Below are 16392 nucleotides of genomic sequence, written 5' to 3'. Positions count from 1 at the left end.
TCGAGGCTGCGATGACTAGCTTCCCGAAGCTGTGGAGCCGAGCCATGCAGCTAAAGCTGTCACTCCTGCCAAAACTACAAAAAAGGAGAAGGGTTATTCTATTCCGATGAGCCAAAGTGAGTTTATACTGTGGAAAGCCCCATGCGGTCGTAGGCCAACCTATCAGCCCCGTGGCTCGTAAGGGGGTCGCTTCAGAAACCACCATTTACACACAGAGCACCACTTGCCGCTGCAGTTGGAACTATTAAGTAATTCGTGTTGAAGTTAATGAGGTTCCTGTCGAAGCGGCTCCTCCTTAATTGCCCCTACAGTAAGAATCCCCGGGTCTCGCCTGCCGGTCCAGACCTACCCGTGAACATTGTCTGTCCCCAGTCCTTGCTGAGGAATGGTTTCCCCTTTATTTTGAATGCTACGGAGAGGGGGAATTGCCTGTAAATGAGCTGTGTGATCGAAGAGACCGACTCACTTACGGCCGTTGTGAGCAAACAAGGAGAATGTTTCGCATTGTGTACAAGTAGACGTCACACAGCCTGCATATGCCACACATTCTAATCCACCAACAAACCGTTTCCTGTGGTTTCTTCCCATATGGGGCAACACGCTGCACTTAAATCTTTGCATGCCGGTGAAGACCACCTCAATGGAGTTGGGCTCAGCTGTCAGTTCAGTGCTTGTCAGCCCCTTGGCAGTTGATGATGTTTTTCGTCATCGTACCGTCCCTGAGGTGCAGGAGCTGCTCCGGCAGCTCCAGCTGCAGCAGGCGAACGACGTGGAGGAGTTGCGGTCCTTAATCGGAGTCCGTTACCTGTCGTTTCTCGAAGGTCTACCAGAGATTACCCGCATGCAGCAATCAGCTCAAGAGGCTTTAAGTGATGCCCAAGCTTTTGGCTCTGCGCTACGTCACCTTGCAGATGCTTTAGGCGGTGCTGCTCCCGAAGGCCGCCAGCAGAACTCAACTGAACCCCAGCAGTTGCGGTTACAGGTGGAGTTGCCGCTACAGAATAGCACACCGCTAGATGACTTTCTCTTCTCCTGCGAAGTTGATGCCTCGACACTTCCGATTTATTTTCCTCCCCATAAAGATCTGAGAAATGAAGTAGCTTCCCAACACGAGGTTTACTCCTGCTTGCAGGAGAGAGAAGGTGTGCTCCGTGGGGGCTGCAGGTCATTTCGATACTTGCAGCAGCAGCTCTTATTGATGCCCTCTCGAGTTTGGGAGGCTGTCAGATGCCAAAAGTTCCTTGAGGCACTCCGCCTTATCTGCGTTGATGGGACAAAAAACGCGTCTTTTGCAATGGCTGCGGTTCGTGAACTGCAGCAGCAGCAGAGACTGAAGCCGGCCCAGCCGTATTTGGAACGGCAGCTTTCAGGTTGTTGGGCGTTGGCCCAGCAGACGACTCGCATCTCACCTTCTCTCACTGTCTCATTGCGTGCCCTTGCACTTCGTCAGTTGGCGTCTCCTGAATTACCATTGCCAGTGGTAGCCGATGTGGCCGCTGCAGCCACGATCATATACCTGTTAGAAAACAAGCCTTCTGTAGGAGAGGCATGTGAGGAAGCAGAGAAAGTGGTGAAGGATGCAGCAGCAAAGTGGCTGCTTGGAGTTTTCTTTTCAGCGCGTGTAGAGTCTCTAGAGGCCATCTTGGCGAAGAGGAAGAAAGCTGGGAAGATAAGCGCAGTGACTTCACCGGCCCCTGCTTGTCACGAACGAAGTAACTCTAACTGTAGCTCAAATACGATACAGGCAGCAGTTGATGCAGCTGAGGCCATGTTGGTGGCTTTCTCAACATCTTTACAGGCAGCGCATTTCCTTTTCTCTCCCCTATCAGCGAACAGCCGTCCTCTGGGGGCCAGTGACATTTCCAACGTAGGCGCGCCAGCCTCTTCTGAAATGGCAAACACCTTCGCAGCGACGCTTGCCGCGGAGGGTGCATTTTGCGATGTCAGCGATATTGACTCTCTCGGTATCTCATGGGCACTTCGGGCGCTTCCGGGAGTCTTTGCTGTGTTTGCTGCCCAAACCTGTTGCAGTAACGGCAACAACACGGCGTGGGACCGCTACCCTTGCTGCTGCGAGAACAAGAGTGCATTGTGCCCTAGAGCGCGAGTGGCCGCCTTTATTGAGCAGTGGACCAGCCCTTTAAGGGAGCAACTATCTCTTCTCCCTGCAGAGGACCCTCGGCGAAATCTCGGAGACATCCGCTTCTTTTGGTTGCGGGTAGGCTGTCACACCCGCCGTCCTCTCCAGAGGAAGGCATGTAAAGGGACAGTACCCGAGTGAATAGCGTGCTCTTACCTGTCAATGCGTATCTGCTTCAGCTTATGGAAAAGCTTAAAGGACGCGGGACACAATGGCAATTTCCCACAGGGCCGCTGTTTTTGGTCGGCAAAGTTCCTCCTGACCATTCCCCCATTTCCAGTACATCTTCGCAAGAACAAGACTGGACAATTTCTGACAAAACTGCCTGCCACTCCACTTTGGCTCTATTGGGCGCCGTTGGGGAGTCTTGCATCAACGCCTGCATTCGCGTCACAGAGAGACGTGTGAGAGCGTTGCCGCTGCTCAGCTGCAACGCAATAAAGGACGGTACGGAACGAAGGAATCATTGTCCAATACCAACTCATTGAGCAGTGGTAATGTCGATATGTGTCTGTATGGGCTGTTGTGAGTGGATGTCCTTTTAACACTCAGGGATCTCTGGGACAGCTACGTCGTTGCAGGAGAAAGACAATTGTTACACACGTGCCTTCGAGAAAGAACTGTGGTATCATTTGGTAGATATCGCTGACCTGTGCGGTAGAGCGGAAGACCCACAGGAACTCCGAGCTGCTCTACAACTGCGCGCAGCCATTGCTGCCTCATTTTTACAGTCTCTGGCGGAATGTACGACTCCCGTGGCAGAGAGGGCGCGCGCGACTGTGGCAGCCAGTGTTGATACTCAGCGAAGCGGGGGGTACATGGCAGATAAAGATGCATTCTCAGCACTTGTCTTGGACACTCGGAAGGTAGAGTGGCTGTTTGTTGCTTATCGCGAAGCAGAGACCATTACGCTCCATGTAAGCACCCCTCGTGATTTCTCTCCTGTGACGTAGAAGAGGAGAAAAATCAAACCCCCGAAACTATAGACCGCAGATACGTGGCTACGATATTGTGGTAGGTAAACTATTTGCATTGCGACTTGGTACGAGCTGTTTTTGCAGGAAAACGCCGTGCCATCTAATGTGACGAGTGCCTGCGGGCAAGCACTAGAGGTACGTATCATGAAGTGGGCAAAGCTGTTACATGCATATGCTTTACCAGTAATCTGTGGGCTTCACACGCGCACTACATCTATTCGCAGAGGTGTTTGGAATATCTTGGATCCAGATGTTATTTCTACCGTTTAGGACTCGAGGGGGGCTGACTGCCGACGGCGACTCTCCCGTTTCCTTGCTGAATGGATAGCTTCGGACTCTCATTACCAACATGCCCCGGAAGGGCCTTTTGTAAAACCCAACAACGGAGACAGGGCAGAGGAGGACAACTCCGAAGCCTTCCGAGCTGTTGCCGTCGCCAGAGCTGCCGCAAGGTCGCTCTTCCCTAAGCTCTGCTTCTCATCTTTTGTTGGCTACACTGTCGGCTTTTGGCCGTTTGTGAGGACCTCAGCGGCAAAGTTGCAAAAATCATGGAAGTGTCACGGAAAAGCCGCAGCTACACCTGCTTTTGACGGTGAGTTTCTGGCATTCCCATCTTTGTCAAATTCCATCCCGGCAGCGTTCTCCTTGAGCTTCAATGAGATAGAATTATTTTGGCGTGTGTCCGTTGGTCATGTGGTACACTGCTTAGCAAAGTTCGGTTGTCGCTGATGTCGTCTCAGGCGTAGGATCTGCTATCGACATATCGGGGGGAGCAATGTCTTTCTTGCTCGAGCTCAGTCGGCACCTGACATCTGTGTTACGGAGCCTGAAGTGAGATATTGCACTACTGGGCTTTTCGTGTTTACGTTCCTGGGTGTTGCCATGGCATTTCGGCAACTTTAATCGCCGTACAGGGTTCAGCACGCAAATTGCTGATCCCTGGGTCAATTGTGCTTAGAAAGGTAACAACAGGCTCAGCACTATGTGTATGCTGTGTGTGCATTTGCGGTGTAGAGTGGAGAGAATATCAGACTCGCCGATCTTGTCCTTTGCGATCAAAGCTGTCGCCTCAGAAGCAGTAGCTGAGTTTGCTGCAGCTGCGGTTGCTGAGACAAAGGGCCCGGTTCAGCGACAACGGGAAGGGCAGCATCTCTTACCATCGTCCCAGAGCCACTTGTTGCAGTTACTGGTCGACATTGAGCTGCTAGCTGAGGCATTAGATGAGCCGTCTCCGCAGCAGCAGGTTTGTGGGCCTGACGATGCTATTGGGACTCTACCCCAGCCACTTCAGAGGGCAATACAGGCCGGGTTGGATGGCCGGAGATGTGCCGAGTCGTTAAGGAACACAGCGGAAGAGGGAAGGAAGTTGCTCCAGCCTGACTGCGAGAAGCTATTACAGTGAGAACTTGTCGTTGTGATGCAGTAATTGCTTCTGGAACAGCTAGAAAGCAGATTTCATGTGCACATGAAATGTTCCCAGTCTAGCACTATGCTGTATGAGTTAATCGCTTCAGGCGACGATTGGATACGGGGTTTGCGGCTTCGAAATCCCTTCTTTGGGTTCTACTTAATCCAGGCGGCTCTGAATCAGGCTGCATCCCAAGTGTCGCGAGCAGCACTAGATGCGCTGACAACGCCTTTCAGCTGCCACTCCTTGAGCCGCGTGAACGGCTGTCCCTGTTGCCTGTTGCTCCGCTTCCAGGTGAGGGACAGGTTGTTTTGTGTTAAATATGGAAGCACGTGCTGTCGCGTTGGAGGATGTGAACGCCAGTCCACTGTCCAAGAAGGTGCGCAATGGCATCCCTCGTGCATGTGCGCAGCCTTCGAGTCGCTCCTGCGCTCTTCAACATACGAAGAATGTGTTGCAAGGGCTCACACGCCCGCTGCACGCAATGAAAAGGCAGAAGAGGAGCAGCAGCAAGCCCCAAAGGAGGCGCAAAAGCTACACAGACTGCGGCTTGATGATGGTATGATTTTGGCATACGGTTAATAGGATATGTAGCCCTTGCAAGCTGTCTTTGACGAATGCTTTAACTGTAGTTGGTACCTTGCCTTGCGTTTCTGGTTCCGGCGCTCACGTCTTTTAGGCAATTTTGACCCAAGGCATGTCTTTGGATTTTGCGTGTTTCTTTTGCGTATCGTGCTACTGTGCTGCAGCAGTGGATTCCGTATCCCGGGGTTTGCAGTCGTGGCTGAAGAGGGGCTCTTCTGATTCCGACGGTTCAGGCATCTTCCCGTCGAGGTCAGGAGGCGGTGCTTCCACGAGTGCAAGCAAAGGCGTCACAGCTGTTGCTGCGGCCGGTAGCGGGCTAGCAGAGGCCTGGGCTAAGCAAGTAGGGCACGTTAGTGCTCTAATCGGTCACCATGTCGAATCAGTGCAAAGAGCCTCGCACGCCGCTGGTTCTGCGCAGCGGAATGGAAAGCAAGTCTCTGCAGATCTACCAGCAAGCCAAGCTGCCGATTAGCAGCATGGCTGGCCCTTTCCCCTCAGCCTGACATTTCTGATGGCTCCTTGTGGGGTGCACCCCCAGTGAAGTGTTGTTCTCCATGCAGCCCAGAGGCTGGCACCTAGCTACACATTGGCGCCCACTAAGCAAGGCTTCGGCAAGTTGTATTTTGGTCAATGCCACTTCCTCGTCCAATGTGGACCTGGAGATGAATGGGGAAATGGGGGTAAGCAGTACACCTAACATGACTTGCTCGGCAAGAATACGCGAATGCAAACGTTCGGAAGCTTGTTAACTCCAAGCACCTAGCACTGGGCCGGAAGTCGCCACATGCTGTATGGGAGCTAGGGACTTGACAATGGCAAAGCCAAGTGGAAGGGTCAATATAAAACTAGTGCTCGAAGCTGTCAGTAGTCACTTGTCTGTACGTAGCATCCCCTGCATATCCGACTGAAGTTATTATTAGACAATTCAAGCGCCTGCATGCGCACTACTTGGCAGGCTAAGCATACACACAAACCCTATATATCTGGTTGCCCCAGACACTGCTGCTACGATAGCAGCAGCATCGGAGGGGAAGGTATGGCAAGCCCTCCAAACGGCGCGTGTTGCTTCACCAACTAGAAAAAAACGGAAGGTCTAGCAGGCTCACATCCCGAGCTTTCGGTTGGTCAGCAGCGTCCGGATTGTTGATTTCACTACAGAAGTTTTCATTGCCCGTTCTGCAGTGCTGCTGCCGGCAGAATCCGCAGATATGCTAGGCAATACCACATCCTGAAGCAGGGTGATGAATGCGTCACAAATGTCAGTCATTGGACCCAGGCAACTGAAATACGCAACAGCCGACTGCTCCCAGTCTTCACTTGCTGGCAACGGAGAAGCTGCTGCTGTGGGACAGCAAAGCAGCTCGACGCAAATCTGCAGATGCGGCAACACATTTCATTCCTCAGAAGCATGCAATTGCAGCAGACTCTGCCCTACCAATTAATCTATTAGTGCCAAGGGAGCTAGGTTATTGAAGCAGTACAAGTGAAATCACTAGATGCGTGTTCAAAATGGGTGCCAAGAAATACTTAAATCAAGCTGGTGAGCAGATTTTTCCTTCGAATCATCAAAAGGAAACGTACTTCCCGCAGGAATATCCCGATCTTCCCTGACAATCCCATTGGGCCTTGCATTTCCCCGGCGGTGTCGAAGTTCAAGAAACGGACAATTCGCAGGTCCACAACATGCTGGCGTATCTGATACTCAAACGCATAGCAAGAAGAGAGGTGGGATGTACCTGGGAAAGTTGGCTACGAATTCGGCCACATATCCTACGAAAATTGTGAATAGAGGAGTCCACCCTGTCTTACGAAGGGAGGACCCCAAGGCCACAATCCACAATCCTGGTTGCTCCTGTTGCTTCGGCTGAAACCCATGACTTACTAGGAATGCTGTGAGCTTTGCCAGGTTAAGCAATCGCCTTATGGAGAATCCGTGGGCTGCCGAGGCCTGAGCAGCCAGTCCTCTCACTATTGTACGGCGGTAGCGCGCCGCGCCTTTTTCGCGCATACGGAAACACTGGCATACAGCATTACAGTCGTTTTGTGCTGCTCGGCAACCGCAAATGCCGCAAAGGCGAGAGAGAACCACTCCGTAAAACCGGTTATAAAACTTTTCTTGCAAGCAGCATTGCATCGCGACAGCAACCGTCTGAGTTATCTGCAAAATGCACAAAGCGCAGCCTTTGCTGTCGGCCTTAGGCCGGTGGTCCGACGAAGGAGAGCTGAAGGTCTTCAGCGAAAAACTCTCTACGCTACACTCTTTGCATATTGCACTAGTTGGTTGGAAGCAAACCCACGATGGTCTTTTTCATAGACAGATAGCCAGAGTTCTGTAGCAGTTGAAGGGCGTCATCCGGGCTGTTGGCTGTTACGAAACACTCGAACAGGCTCTGTTGCAGCTCCGTGTTAAACCTGCGTGCACCCGCAATCAACGAATCGTGATATTACCCCGAAAGTGTCACAACGTCTTGAGCAATCTACAGGGGTGTATTTCGCCAATGTTCCCGGATTTCCAGGTCACCATATTAAGCCCATAAATACAAAGTGTATCCAAACTTCTTCTATTAGCTCTGTACCTCAGGAGTGCTGCCTGTTTCCTTATGCTGTTTGCCGCAGCTCCACTTGCCAATGCATCTGGAGCGCTTTCAAATCCTCCGGTATGCAACTGCTGGTGTTGCTGGAAGTGAGCCGTGGCTGCAGCTTTTGTCGATAGCTCTTGCCGTCGACCACGTTGTCCCATAGCTGTTTTAAAATTGGATTCACTTTCTTTGCACTGCAGAGGCGCGTCGTCAGATATGCTAGAAAATCGGTTTGACCCTCCCTCTGAGATTTCATTTTCCTCAGGTGCACAGTCAGATTCGGTCTCGGGCTCTTCAACACCGTCCCTCTCTGAAAAAGAGCAGAAGAAGGTTGCAGAAGTGGCAGACACAGAGTCGAACTCCACCCCAATCATTCACACGATTTCACACGTCGCCCTGGCCAATACGACTACATGGTCATCTAGCCCATACTTCTCCCTGACGGTGTCGTGCTTCTTATATTTCGGGCTCTCGCGATTCCTCACCTGCAGATTTGTCGGGATCAGAGCTTTCGCCTCTGTTTTCGTCAGAACCCTGCAAAAGAAAACGGAAATCATCCTGCATTTGCTGACGGTTCAGCGGCACCATGTAAGGCAAAAATGCATTACTTCATGAATGCTGGCAAATGTATCGAAGTAACCCGAGCAGCGAGTAAGAAGCAAAATCAACTGGAGCTCACTAAGATATTGTCCAGCACATCCTGCAGTTCTAGGTCGAAGCCGTCTGCCTCCAGCTCTTCCCTGAGTTTTCTTCTTCTCCTTTCTCGGGCATCCTTCGTTCTACTTGAGCTTCGGCTTATGCCGAGACGCCTTTCAAGTATTTTTAACTCTTCACGAAGGGGGTCGTAGCACTTCTTTTGCTCTTTTTTCTTGTCCTCTTTGAATGCCAAAGCTGCAACACCAACACTTTCGCTATCTCGTGATACTTCGTATTTGGTGTCACTATCACCATACACTCGAGGTGCCCTCGGTTCGCCGAGAAATCCATCTCTGAAGGGGCTTCCGCCTGCGCAGGGAGACATGGAAACAGCATCGAATGTTGGGCAATTCCAAGTGAACCGACAAGGTGGCAGCAATGAATGCTTGTCATTGAGCTTCATGCTGGAGGCAGTCCTGCTCCCCATACATGCCTACAGGGAACACAGTTTCTGCAATCGCACGTGCTACTTTAGTCATTTTTAGTGACGCACTAAACCACCAGGCTTCCCTCTAACTGCCTGCAACAGCTAAAAAAAAAAAAGAGAAACTTGGATATCGATGCTAGTATGTCCATTCATCCATGCCTCCTAGACAGGTATACAGACTAACTTGGATTGCTTAAACAACTAATACATACATGACCCCTGAGAGTTCCGCTTACTTCCTTGTGTCACTGAATGCCTAGCCGTAGACTTCTGTTTGCTGCCCTCCTGCAAAGTGCAGCCACATCAAAAGCAAGCTCTCAGCCTAAAGACGCCAGTCCAACCACAACAAGCGCTTCACAGAGTAATACACGGGAATGTGTATGGAAACATATGGGACTGCCGTATTGGGCAGTCCCATACATTTCCACCTAGTGAAAGAGTGATTAAGCTCCAGGTTCCACGGCCGCTTGGATCGCACCAAGATGTCTAGTAACTCTGCGTCGAAGCCATCCGCCTCCAGCTCGCTCCTCAGTTTTGCCCGCGCACGTGCTGATTCTTTAGAGTCATTGTTATTGCTCATAATTCCTAGGTTCCTTTCAAGCATGCGCAGTTCTTTCTGCAGCGGATCGTCACCCTGCCGTTGTCGTTTCTGTGCCTTCTGCAGAGCTGCTGCTGCAGCACCCACACTTTCGCTGTCCTCCTCCCTGCCAGTAACCAAATATTCACTATCTACGCTTCCCCTTCCTTCCTCATCAATCTCTACGGGCCCACTATCCACTGACTCCGTAGCCTCGTCCTCCGAAGGCTGAGCATTATTGTCATTTCCGCTTCTGTACTGCTGAAACGTCACAGCGTCAACTCCCTGTTTCTTTATTTGTCGCTTCCTCAACCTCTGATGCTCATTCTTCTGCTGCCGCTGCTGCGCGCGCAGCCGTTTTCTACGCTCTTTTCGTGACAGCTGGCGATGTTGAGCCCGCCCATAAGTATGCGATGCCTCTTCCTTTCCTGCAGCACGCAAGTTACACAATCAACAATGCATGAATTTCCCGACTGCACGCGATTGGGCAGCTTGGTCAATATACGGCATACAGGGAGGGACGGGAGGATCGCAGTCAACGCCAGACGTGCCAACTAGTCCTCCAGCAGAATCGCAGCCCGTATCCTTATCCTCCAGATCTAAGAGCTCTTTGCGCAGAGATGAAGGAATACGCGTAGAGTTCCGACTTCTCCGGAGTGATTCTGCTCGGCCTCCCCGCATTCGACTGCGTACAAATCCCATTGCCGGAGAGCGTATTTGTGGGTTGCATGCGCCAGCAAATGGTGGACTTCCCACTAGGGATGTTGCCAATCGCGCATTTAATAGATAAATGCAAGTAGGGGTGTTGCCCAGGGTAGAAGGATAATATGTGTGTTGTCAGCAAGGAACTAAGCAGATCATCGATGTCGATCCCAACGTAGGCACCCAGCGTGTAGTGTACAGGCGCTACAATGTGGCTCTGGTGTGATCTCTAGTAGCTCATTGACAATAATGAGAATGATTATGACATTAGCAACTAAGAAAGGGAATTAATTCTGCTAAATGTTCTAAGAATCGAGTACCGTAGGTGGAGCCACAGGTTAGTAGGATTACCCCGCCAGCTGCCACTATCGGCAGTGTAGCGTAATACCTAGTCACTACTTGGGTACCAGATAGGCCCCTTTAGATATCTAATTGAAAAAGAAATAGAACTGTTACTATATAGGAGTATTATGTCTATAAATACGATCTTGGTGGATGGCAGTTATACGTCAGGCCCCTGACTGTGTAGTCACCGTTGATTTCCCCCCGTCATCTTACAGGTTGGGCGCTGACACCCAGCCATGACCGGCGTCAATTCAGAACGCAATGCCTTTCTTCTATGAACTCCCTTTATTAATAAATGTGAATCTAACATGAATTGGTACCTGCAGCATAGACTTCTGAGGCTTTGGGTAGTCGGCGGTAATACATAGGAAGCCAGGCAGGACGAGATGAAATGTAGGCACAGCTTAGGACGGCTGCGCACTACATTTGGGGGCTGTTCCAACCCAGAGACCTCTTCTTTATAGTGGAATGTATAATAAGAATCAGCAGCAGCACAATTAAAAAGCCAGGCAACTGAAGACAGATCGTCATTGTGTCAGTATACGCGGGCAAACCGTCTGTGAAGCACAATGGGTTCCACCGCCGGCGCGAGAATTCCATTGCGGGCTTCACTAGATGATCACCTGGGGGTGTCAAACCCTCCGAGAGATTACCGTAGGACCGTTAACCTCAATATTCCGCGTGAGGATGGTAGGAATATGATGTTCTTCCTTCGTCAAACAGGGTTGGTGTTTTTCGAGACCGGAATACCCACGGAAAACTGGGGACAAGAACTGCGCACATATTTGACCGGAGAGGCATTAAATTACTGATTCTACCTATGGGATACCAGGGAAACAGTCAGCAATTGGGAAGCTCTCAAACGTTCTATGCTAACTAGATTATGCTGGAGACGAAATAGTCTAACGTGCACATGAAGTCAGATGAAAGGGAAGTGCAGTAAAGTATGCCTCCGAGTTTTCAGCAATACTATGTAAGGGAGAACCCTTAACGCAGGAGCAGCAAGCGACAATTGTTTTAGCCAACCTGCCTGACCACACCGTAATGAGGATGACAAATGAGGCTCATGTTGAATTCACAACTTGGGAAGAAGCGGCTACGGAGTTGGAAAAGATTGTAGGGTTTACGGATGATACACTGAAACAACTAAGGCAAAATAGGCAATATTTGGAAGAAAGCCGTCGGCATATTCGAGGTGGGTCCCCTAGGAAATCACGAATTAGTGAAAGAGGAAACCTACCGGACTGGCGAGTATCTAGGGAAAGTGCTTGTTTCGAGTGCAGGGGCAGGGAGCGTGTAGCCTCGCAATGCCCATCTCTCCAGGAGGCTTTACGTCGTACAGGGGAGACGCGCCAGAAATGTGGGGGTGTAGGGCATTATGCCCGGGGCTGCCCCTCCCCGGGGGCTATGAGAACTGCAACGAGGCCCGAAGAGAGACAACCCCGTTCTAACGTCAAGGGCGAGGGACGTTTAAACGATCGAGCACTAAGCGACATTCTGATGGTAAGGGAACTATGTGCGCAGTAGCAACAGGACCTAACACCATAGTAGTCTCCCCAGATTTGGAAAGGAGGTTGTTGTAAAAGGATAAGCAAGGGGGAACGGAAGGGACGTTAGCCGAGAAGCCCCAACAGACACTGGTAGAGCACTGTAATTTAATGATTATACCGCCCCCAGAGGAAGAACCCAAGCCCAGTGGAAAGCAAGAAAATAGTGCACCCGATGTTCACGATGGAGAGTCACAGTGGTGGAGAGGCAACGGGGACGTCTCCAGTGTTGGAGGAATATGGTGTAATGCATGAACGATTGCCACTTTATGGGTCAAGGTTGCAGGAAATGAATGCGAGGCACCATTAGATTCAGGGGCATCAAGGAGCTTTATCAATCCTAGTACTGTAGATCATCAACAGCTAAATCAACAGCTAAAAGTACGACGGCTAGGAGGGGAGTGCATTTTCACAGTGGCCAACGGTGGGCAATTAAGGATTGACCCAGTAGAAAAGGGACTAATAATGTGGTGTGGGGATGTGTGATTGTGTGGAGACTTCTTAGGAGGGCCTGTACCATACGGCTAACTGAGCATAAGGCGGCATAAGGCATGGTCCTTCCACACATGTAAATTACGTGCATATGTAGATGGGCAATGGTGCTATATAACCCTAGCTCCTACTGAGCACAAGAAATCAAAGATAGAAAACGTTCCAGCAGCACGTCTGCGGACCCCTAGGGGGCTAGCTTGTGATATTCTTGCACAAAGATCGGTAGCAGATATATCACTGGAGGAGGCGAAGGCACTTCTGCCCCCCAAGAGGTACAAAACATCCCCTGGGGCGAGGAACACGGTGAAAATAGGCACATTACTACAGCAGGCTAAGGAAAACACAGATGAATTATCAGACCCACTACATGGGATGCCCAACATACTTGCTCTTCCGGTAGGCCAAAAATCGACAAATGAGGGGAAAGGAGCTCTGTCTTATGCTTTGCTTGAGACGTCAACAACTTCTGTCAGGCAGGCAGCTACAGAAATCCCGGCAACTAGTGAGCTAATGAACGACGTGGAAGAATCTCCGTGGCCAACAGCCTCCTTGCAACATGCTCGCTTAGACTCATGGACGGTGACAGAGATTGCAAGAGCAAGTCCACATCAGATCATAGATGTAATCCGAGATTACCGTGCGGTAGTCCCTCATAAACCTCCTTCAGGATTGCCACCGATGCTCCCATACGATTACAGGATCCTAGTAGTGACAGGGAAGTTACCCTCTAAGGCTACTATATATCGTATGACACCCGAAGAGCTCCAAGCACACAAACAGGAAATCGCTAAGTTAGCGGCTAGTGATTGGATTGGACCTACATACTCACCTATATTTGCCCCCACAATTACGGTCAATAAAGGAGAAGAAGGGACAGGTGAACGCAAGATGCGCATGTTGTGAATTATAGAGAGGTAAACGCACTCACTATTGCCCCGATTTCCCCCTACCTTCGGTTCTAACTATACTTGAGATGTTAGGGGGAGCAGGATTCTTTTCTAGTCTGGGCCTGGAATCTGGCTTCTATCAAATCCGCATGGCAAGGGAAGACATGTGGAAAACAGCCTTCCGTTCGGTTCTAAGATTATTCGCATACAAGGTCATGCCTTTTGCCTTGTGGTCTTCAGGGCGCACCAGCTACCTTTCAGGCAAATATTAATACCTATTTGCAACCGTTATAGGGTCAAGGAGTAATCGCATATCTAAACGACATCTTTATGTATAGCTCCGATATACCCAGTCATCTGGCTGTCTCCGACAAGTGTTAGGAATCTGACTACAACAGCATTTTTATCCGAAGTTCCGAAAGTGTAAATTTTTCCAAACAGGAACTTACATACTTGGGATACACCATTAGTTTAGAGGGAATTAAACCAGCAGCAGATAAGATTACAGCAATAAGGATGTGGCCCGAAGTGCTGGAAAACGAGACTCACGTCCGTCAGTTCGTAGTCACCGTCAACTACTGCCGCATGTGTATGGGCCCGGAATTTGCAGTAGTAGCTCGGCTTCTTATTGATCTTACATAAAAAGGGACACCCTTTGAATGGGCTGTCACTTTTACCCACCCCAACTTAAGCTGCGTCGTGCCCCGGTTTGCAGCCGCAACCAGCGACTCAAGGATTGCCTATAGAGGTTCCAGAGGGCTGGCTTCGCTCGAGCAATTTCAGGTTGCAGACTCCTGCCCATTTAACGTAATATTCGCGTTTTCGGTGCCCTCGCAGGACTGTCACACGTCTGTCAAGGGTCTCAGTCTCCTTCAGTTGTGGCTTTTCACAATGGAGTTGACACTGGGTCGTGAGGACGAGTAGCAAAGGATCTTACCCAACGCACAGCGAATTTCGACGGCTGCTTGCCCTACTGAGTGCTTTGTAGAGCGCGCAAAACCACCAAACCCAAGTCTGTTGGGATACATCCGGCTTGTGGACGTCGGTATCTATATTTCGTTGCCGGTTCACGGTCAACTTTTATGAAATTCCATGGCTGCGCACTACACAGAGTGTGGAATCGGAGCACCATATCCGCTGCCTATTTGGCACTTGTACGTAACATTGTGAAATAGTTGAGGCACAATACTCAAAAGGATTGTAGTTGTGAAGACACACGTGTAATCATGCAATGCCGAGCGGAATTTGCCGTAGCAACAGCCCTGCATGCACCACGATAGGACAGATTCTCGTCAGCAAACAGCATCCAAGAGTTTTCTTTCTGTCTGTAGTACCATGATGGCAGCCTGTGCTATCGGTAGCCCTCGAAAGTGACACTGCAGCATTGGCTGCCCGACGCTTGGCAAGCGTCGTGGAATTTGGCGCATGGACCGTCTTTAACCCAACCTAGAAGGCATGACGCCCCTAAGCAAGATAGTTTAGCCAATTTCTTCAGTGTGACTACGCAACAAAGAAGGCGGGTTTTTACGTGCATGAGCCTCACTCTTGCCGAGGCGCAGCAATCTGCATCTCAACTCTTGACACGCCGGCTCATTCTTATGACTTCGAGAAGCATTGGCCGCTGGATCAAGAACGCCTGGAGACAGCTGAGGGAAGTTAGCTGAATTTACAGTACCCTTACCCATTGCATTTCCCGGGCATTTGTGGATGATGCAGGTGATCCGTTTTACAGGTTGAGCACAAGCATGTCGTCCATGTATACCGCCATTTACCTCTTATTGAGTGGAACCAGGAAATTGTTATTGGCATGGGTCGTCAGCAGCACCGACTAGCCCAAAGAGTACGCGGATAGGCATGCAAGTGCAACTATGAAACAGTGAAGTTATGAGCGCACTGAGGCAGCCTGCAACAAGTCAAGTAGTTTATCTAAAAGAAACACCGGAACCTGCTGCTTCAAACCGATTGATGTGATGGGGGAGCTAGGATGGGGGCTGCCAAGATTCGCGCCCCAACTGCAACACTGCAGCAAAATTACCCCAAGTGGAGAAGCGATCGAGATTTTTGGTGCATTTACTATCACTGTAAATAATTAGCAAAGACTTCTGTTTGAATGCAGGCTTCCTACCCATTTGCAGGCTGCCTACTACTTAGGCCGGGTAAGCGTTCCAGTACCATCTGCGGACGTACCATGTTGCACACCCAGAATCTGAAGAAGCACGTACAGTACCTACGAAGTGTTCTGCAAGTGCTGAGCTGTGCGTTTTTTGTGCATTGAGGCGCAGTGGCTCTTCTGGGCACTAAAATACTCGATTGTAAAACCAGCTTTTTTAGCTTGCCTAATTTGGAAACAAGAAGCACCGGAAATTTGTCGGCGATAGATGGCATTACGGGGTGGATGTTGAGGTGGATGTTGCAATTGTACAGTATCACGGACGTTCAAAAGTTCCTTGCCCTCACCTAAAGTATCGGATTCCGCTGCACCTCGCTATAATCGTTGAAAGTGATCGAGGAGATTCAAGAGTAGCTAACATGGGATATCTCCGACTTCCAATCTACCTGGCGTTCCTCCAACTGAACAATTTTGCTTTTTAAACTAGGTACTGAGGCACGGGAATATTTGGCAGTGTAATTGCTCCTTGACAGGCGAGCATGCTGTCTTGTTTGCGCCGTTTAGCGCAGCAGCCCACTGCTCGTTGCAGCAAGGGTGGTGCTGCTGCCTGCAAGGGAGATACATCTAGTGTCAATGTCTGTCAGTTAAAATTATGGATTTGGAGATGATCAGAAGAATCAATTGGAGATTGTGGTTAGCTGCATCATTACAGGGGTTTCGTTGCCCAGTGGTTTCTTGGGGCCACAGGGTTGGTGGGGTCGATGGCTGCTCCACCAGATCCAAACACTAGTTTCTTAAGCGCGCCTCTCGTGAAAATTACCTCCTTTAATGTCAAAAAACAAATTTTGGGGAAATAATATGGACAATGCCTATTCGATAAGCGTCTCTTTGGCTTGTGGATGAACCACTCGCGGGGGGGC

General features: G+C 50.2%; 2 protein-coding genes across 2 annotated transcripts; one reads left to right on the top strand and one right to left on the bottom strand.

Annotated features, from left to right (window-relative positions):
• Window positions 1–640: 640 nt before the first annotated feature.
• EMWEY_00007630 (hypothetical protein, conserved) lies at window positions 641–5613 on the top strand (the record flags this gene model as incomplete). The annotated part of the gene is made up of 11 exons (XM_013478501.1): window positions 641–2218; window positions 2320–2587; window positions 2693–2895; window positions 3099–3154; window positions 3639–3709; window positions 3858–3948; window positions 4132–4515; window positions 4632–4819; window positions 4938–5084; window positions 5275–5359; window positions 5529–5613. The coding sequence occupies 11 exons, from the start codon at window positions 641–643 to the stop codon at window positions 5611–5613; spliced, it is 3156 nt and encodes a 1051-aa protein (XP_013333955.1).
• Window positions 5614–6212: 599 nt separating this feature from the next.
• EMWEY_00007620 (hypothetical protein, conserved) lies at window positions 6213–10091 on the bottom strand (the record flags this gene model as incomplete). The annotated part of the gene is made up of 10 exons (XM_013478500.1): window positions 6213–6482; window positions 6692–6805; window positions 6993–7105; window positions 7404–7522; window positions 7687–7999; window positions 8175–8223; window positions 8369–8694; window positions 9049–9097; window positions 9291–9812; window positions 9882–10091. 10 exons carry the CDS (start codon window positions 10089–10091, stop codon window positions 6213–6215), a joined length of 2085 nt encoding a protein of 694 aa, XP_013333954.1.
• Between the last annotated feature and the right edge of the window lie 6301 nt (window positions 10092–16392).

The sequence above is a fragment of the Eimeria maxima genome, genomic scaffold (assembly GCF_000499605.1).
Source record: "Eimeria maxima Weybridge genomic scaffold, Emw_scaff46, whole genome shotgun sequence".
NCBI classification, from domain to species: domain Eukaryota; phylum Apicomplexa; class Conoidasida; order Eucoccidiorida; family Eimeriidae; genus Eimeria; species Eimeria maxima.
The sequence above is the reverse complement of the archived record's forward strand: the minus strand, read 5'-3'. Positions and strand labels throughout refer to the sequence as shown.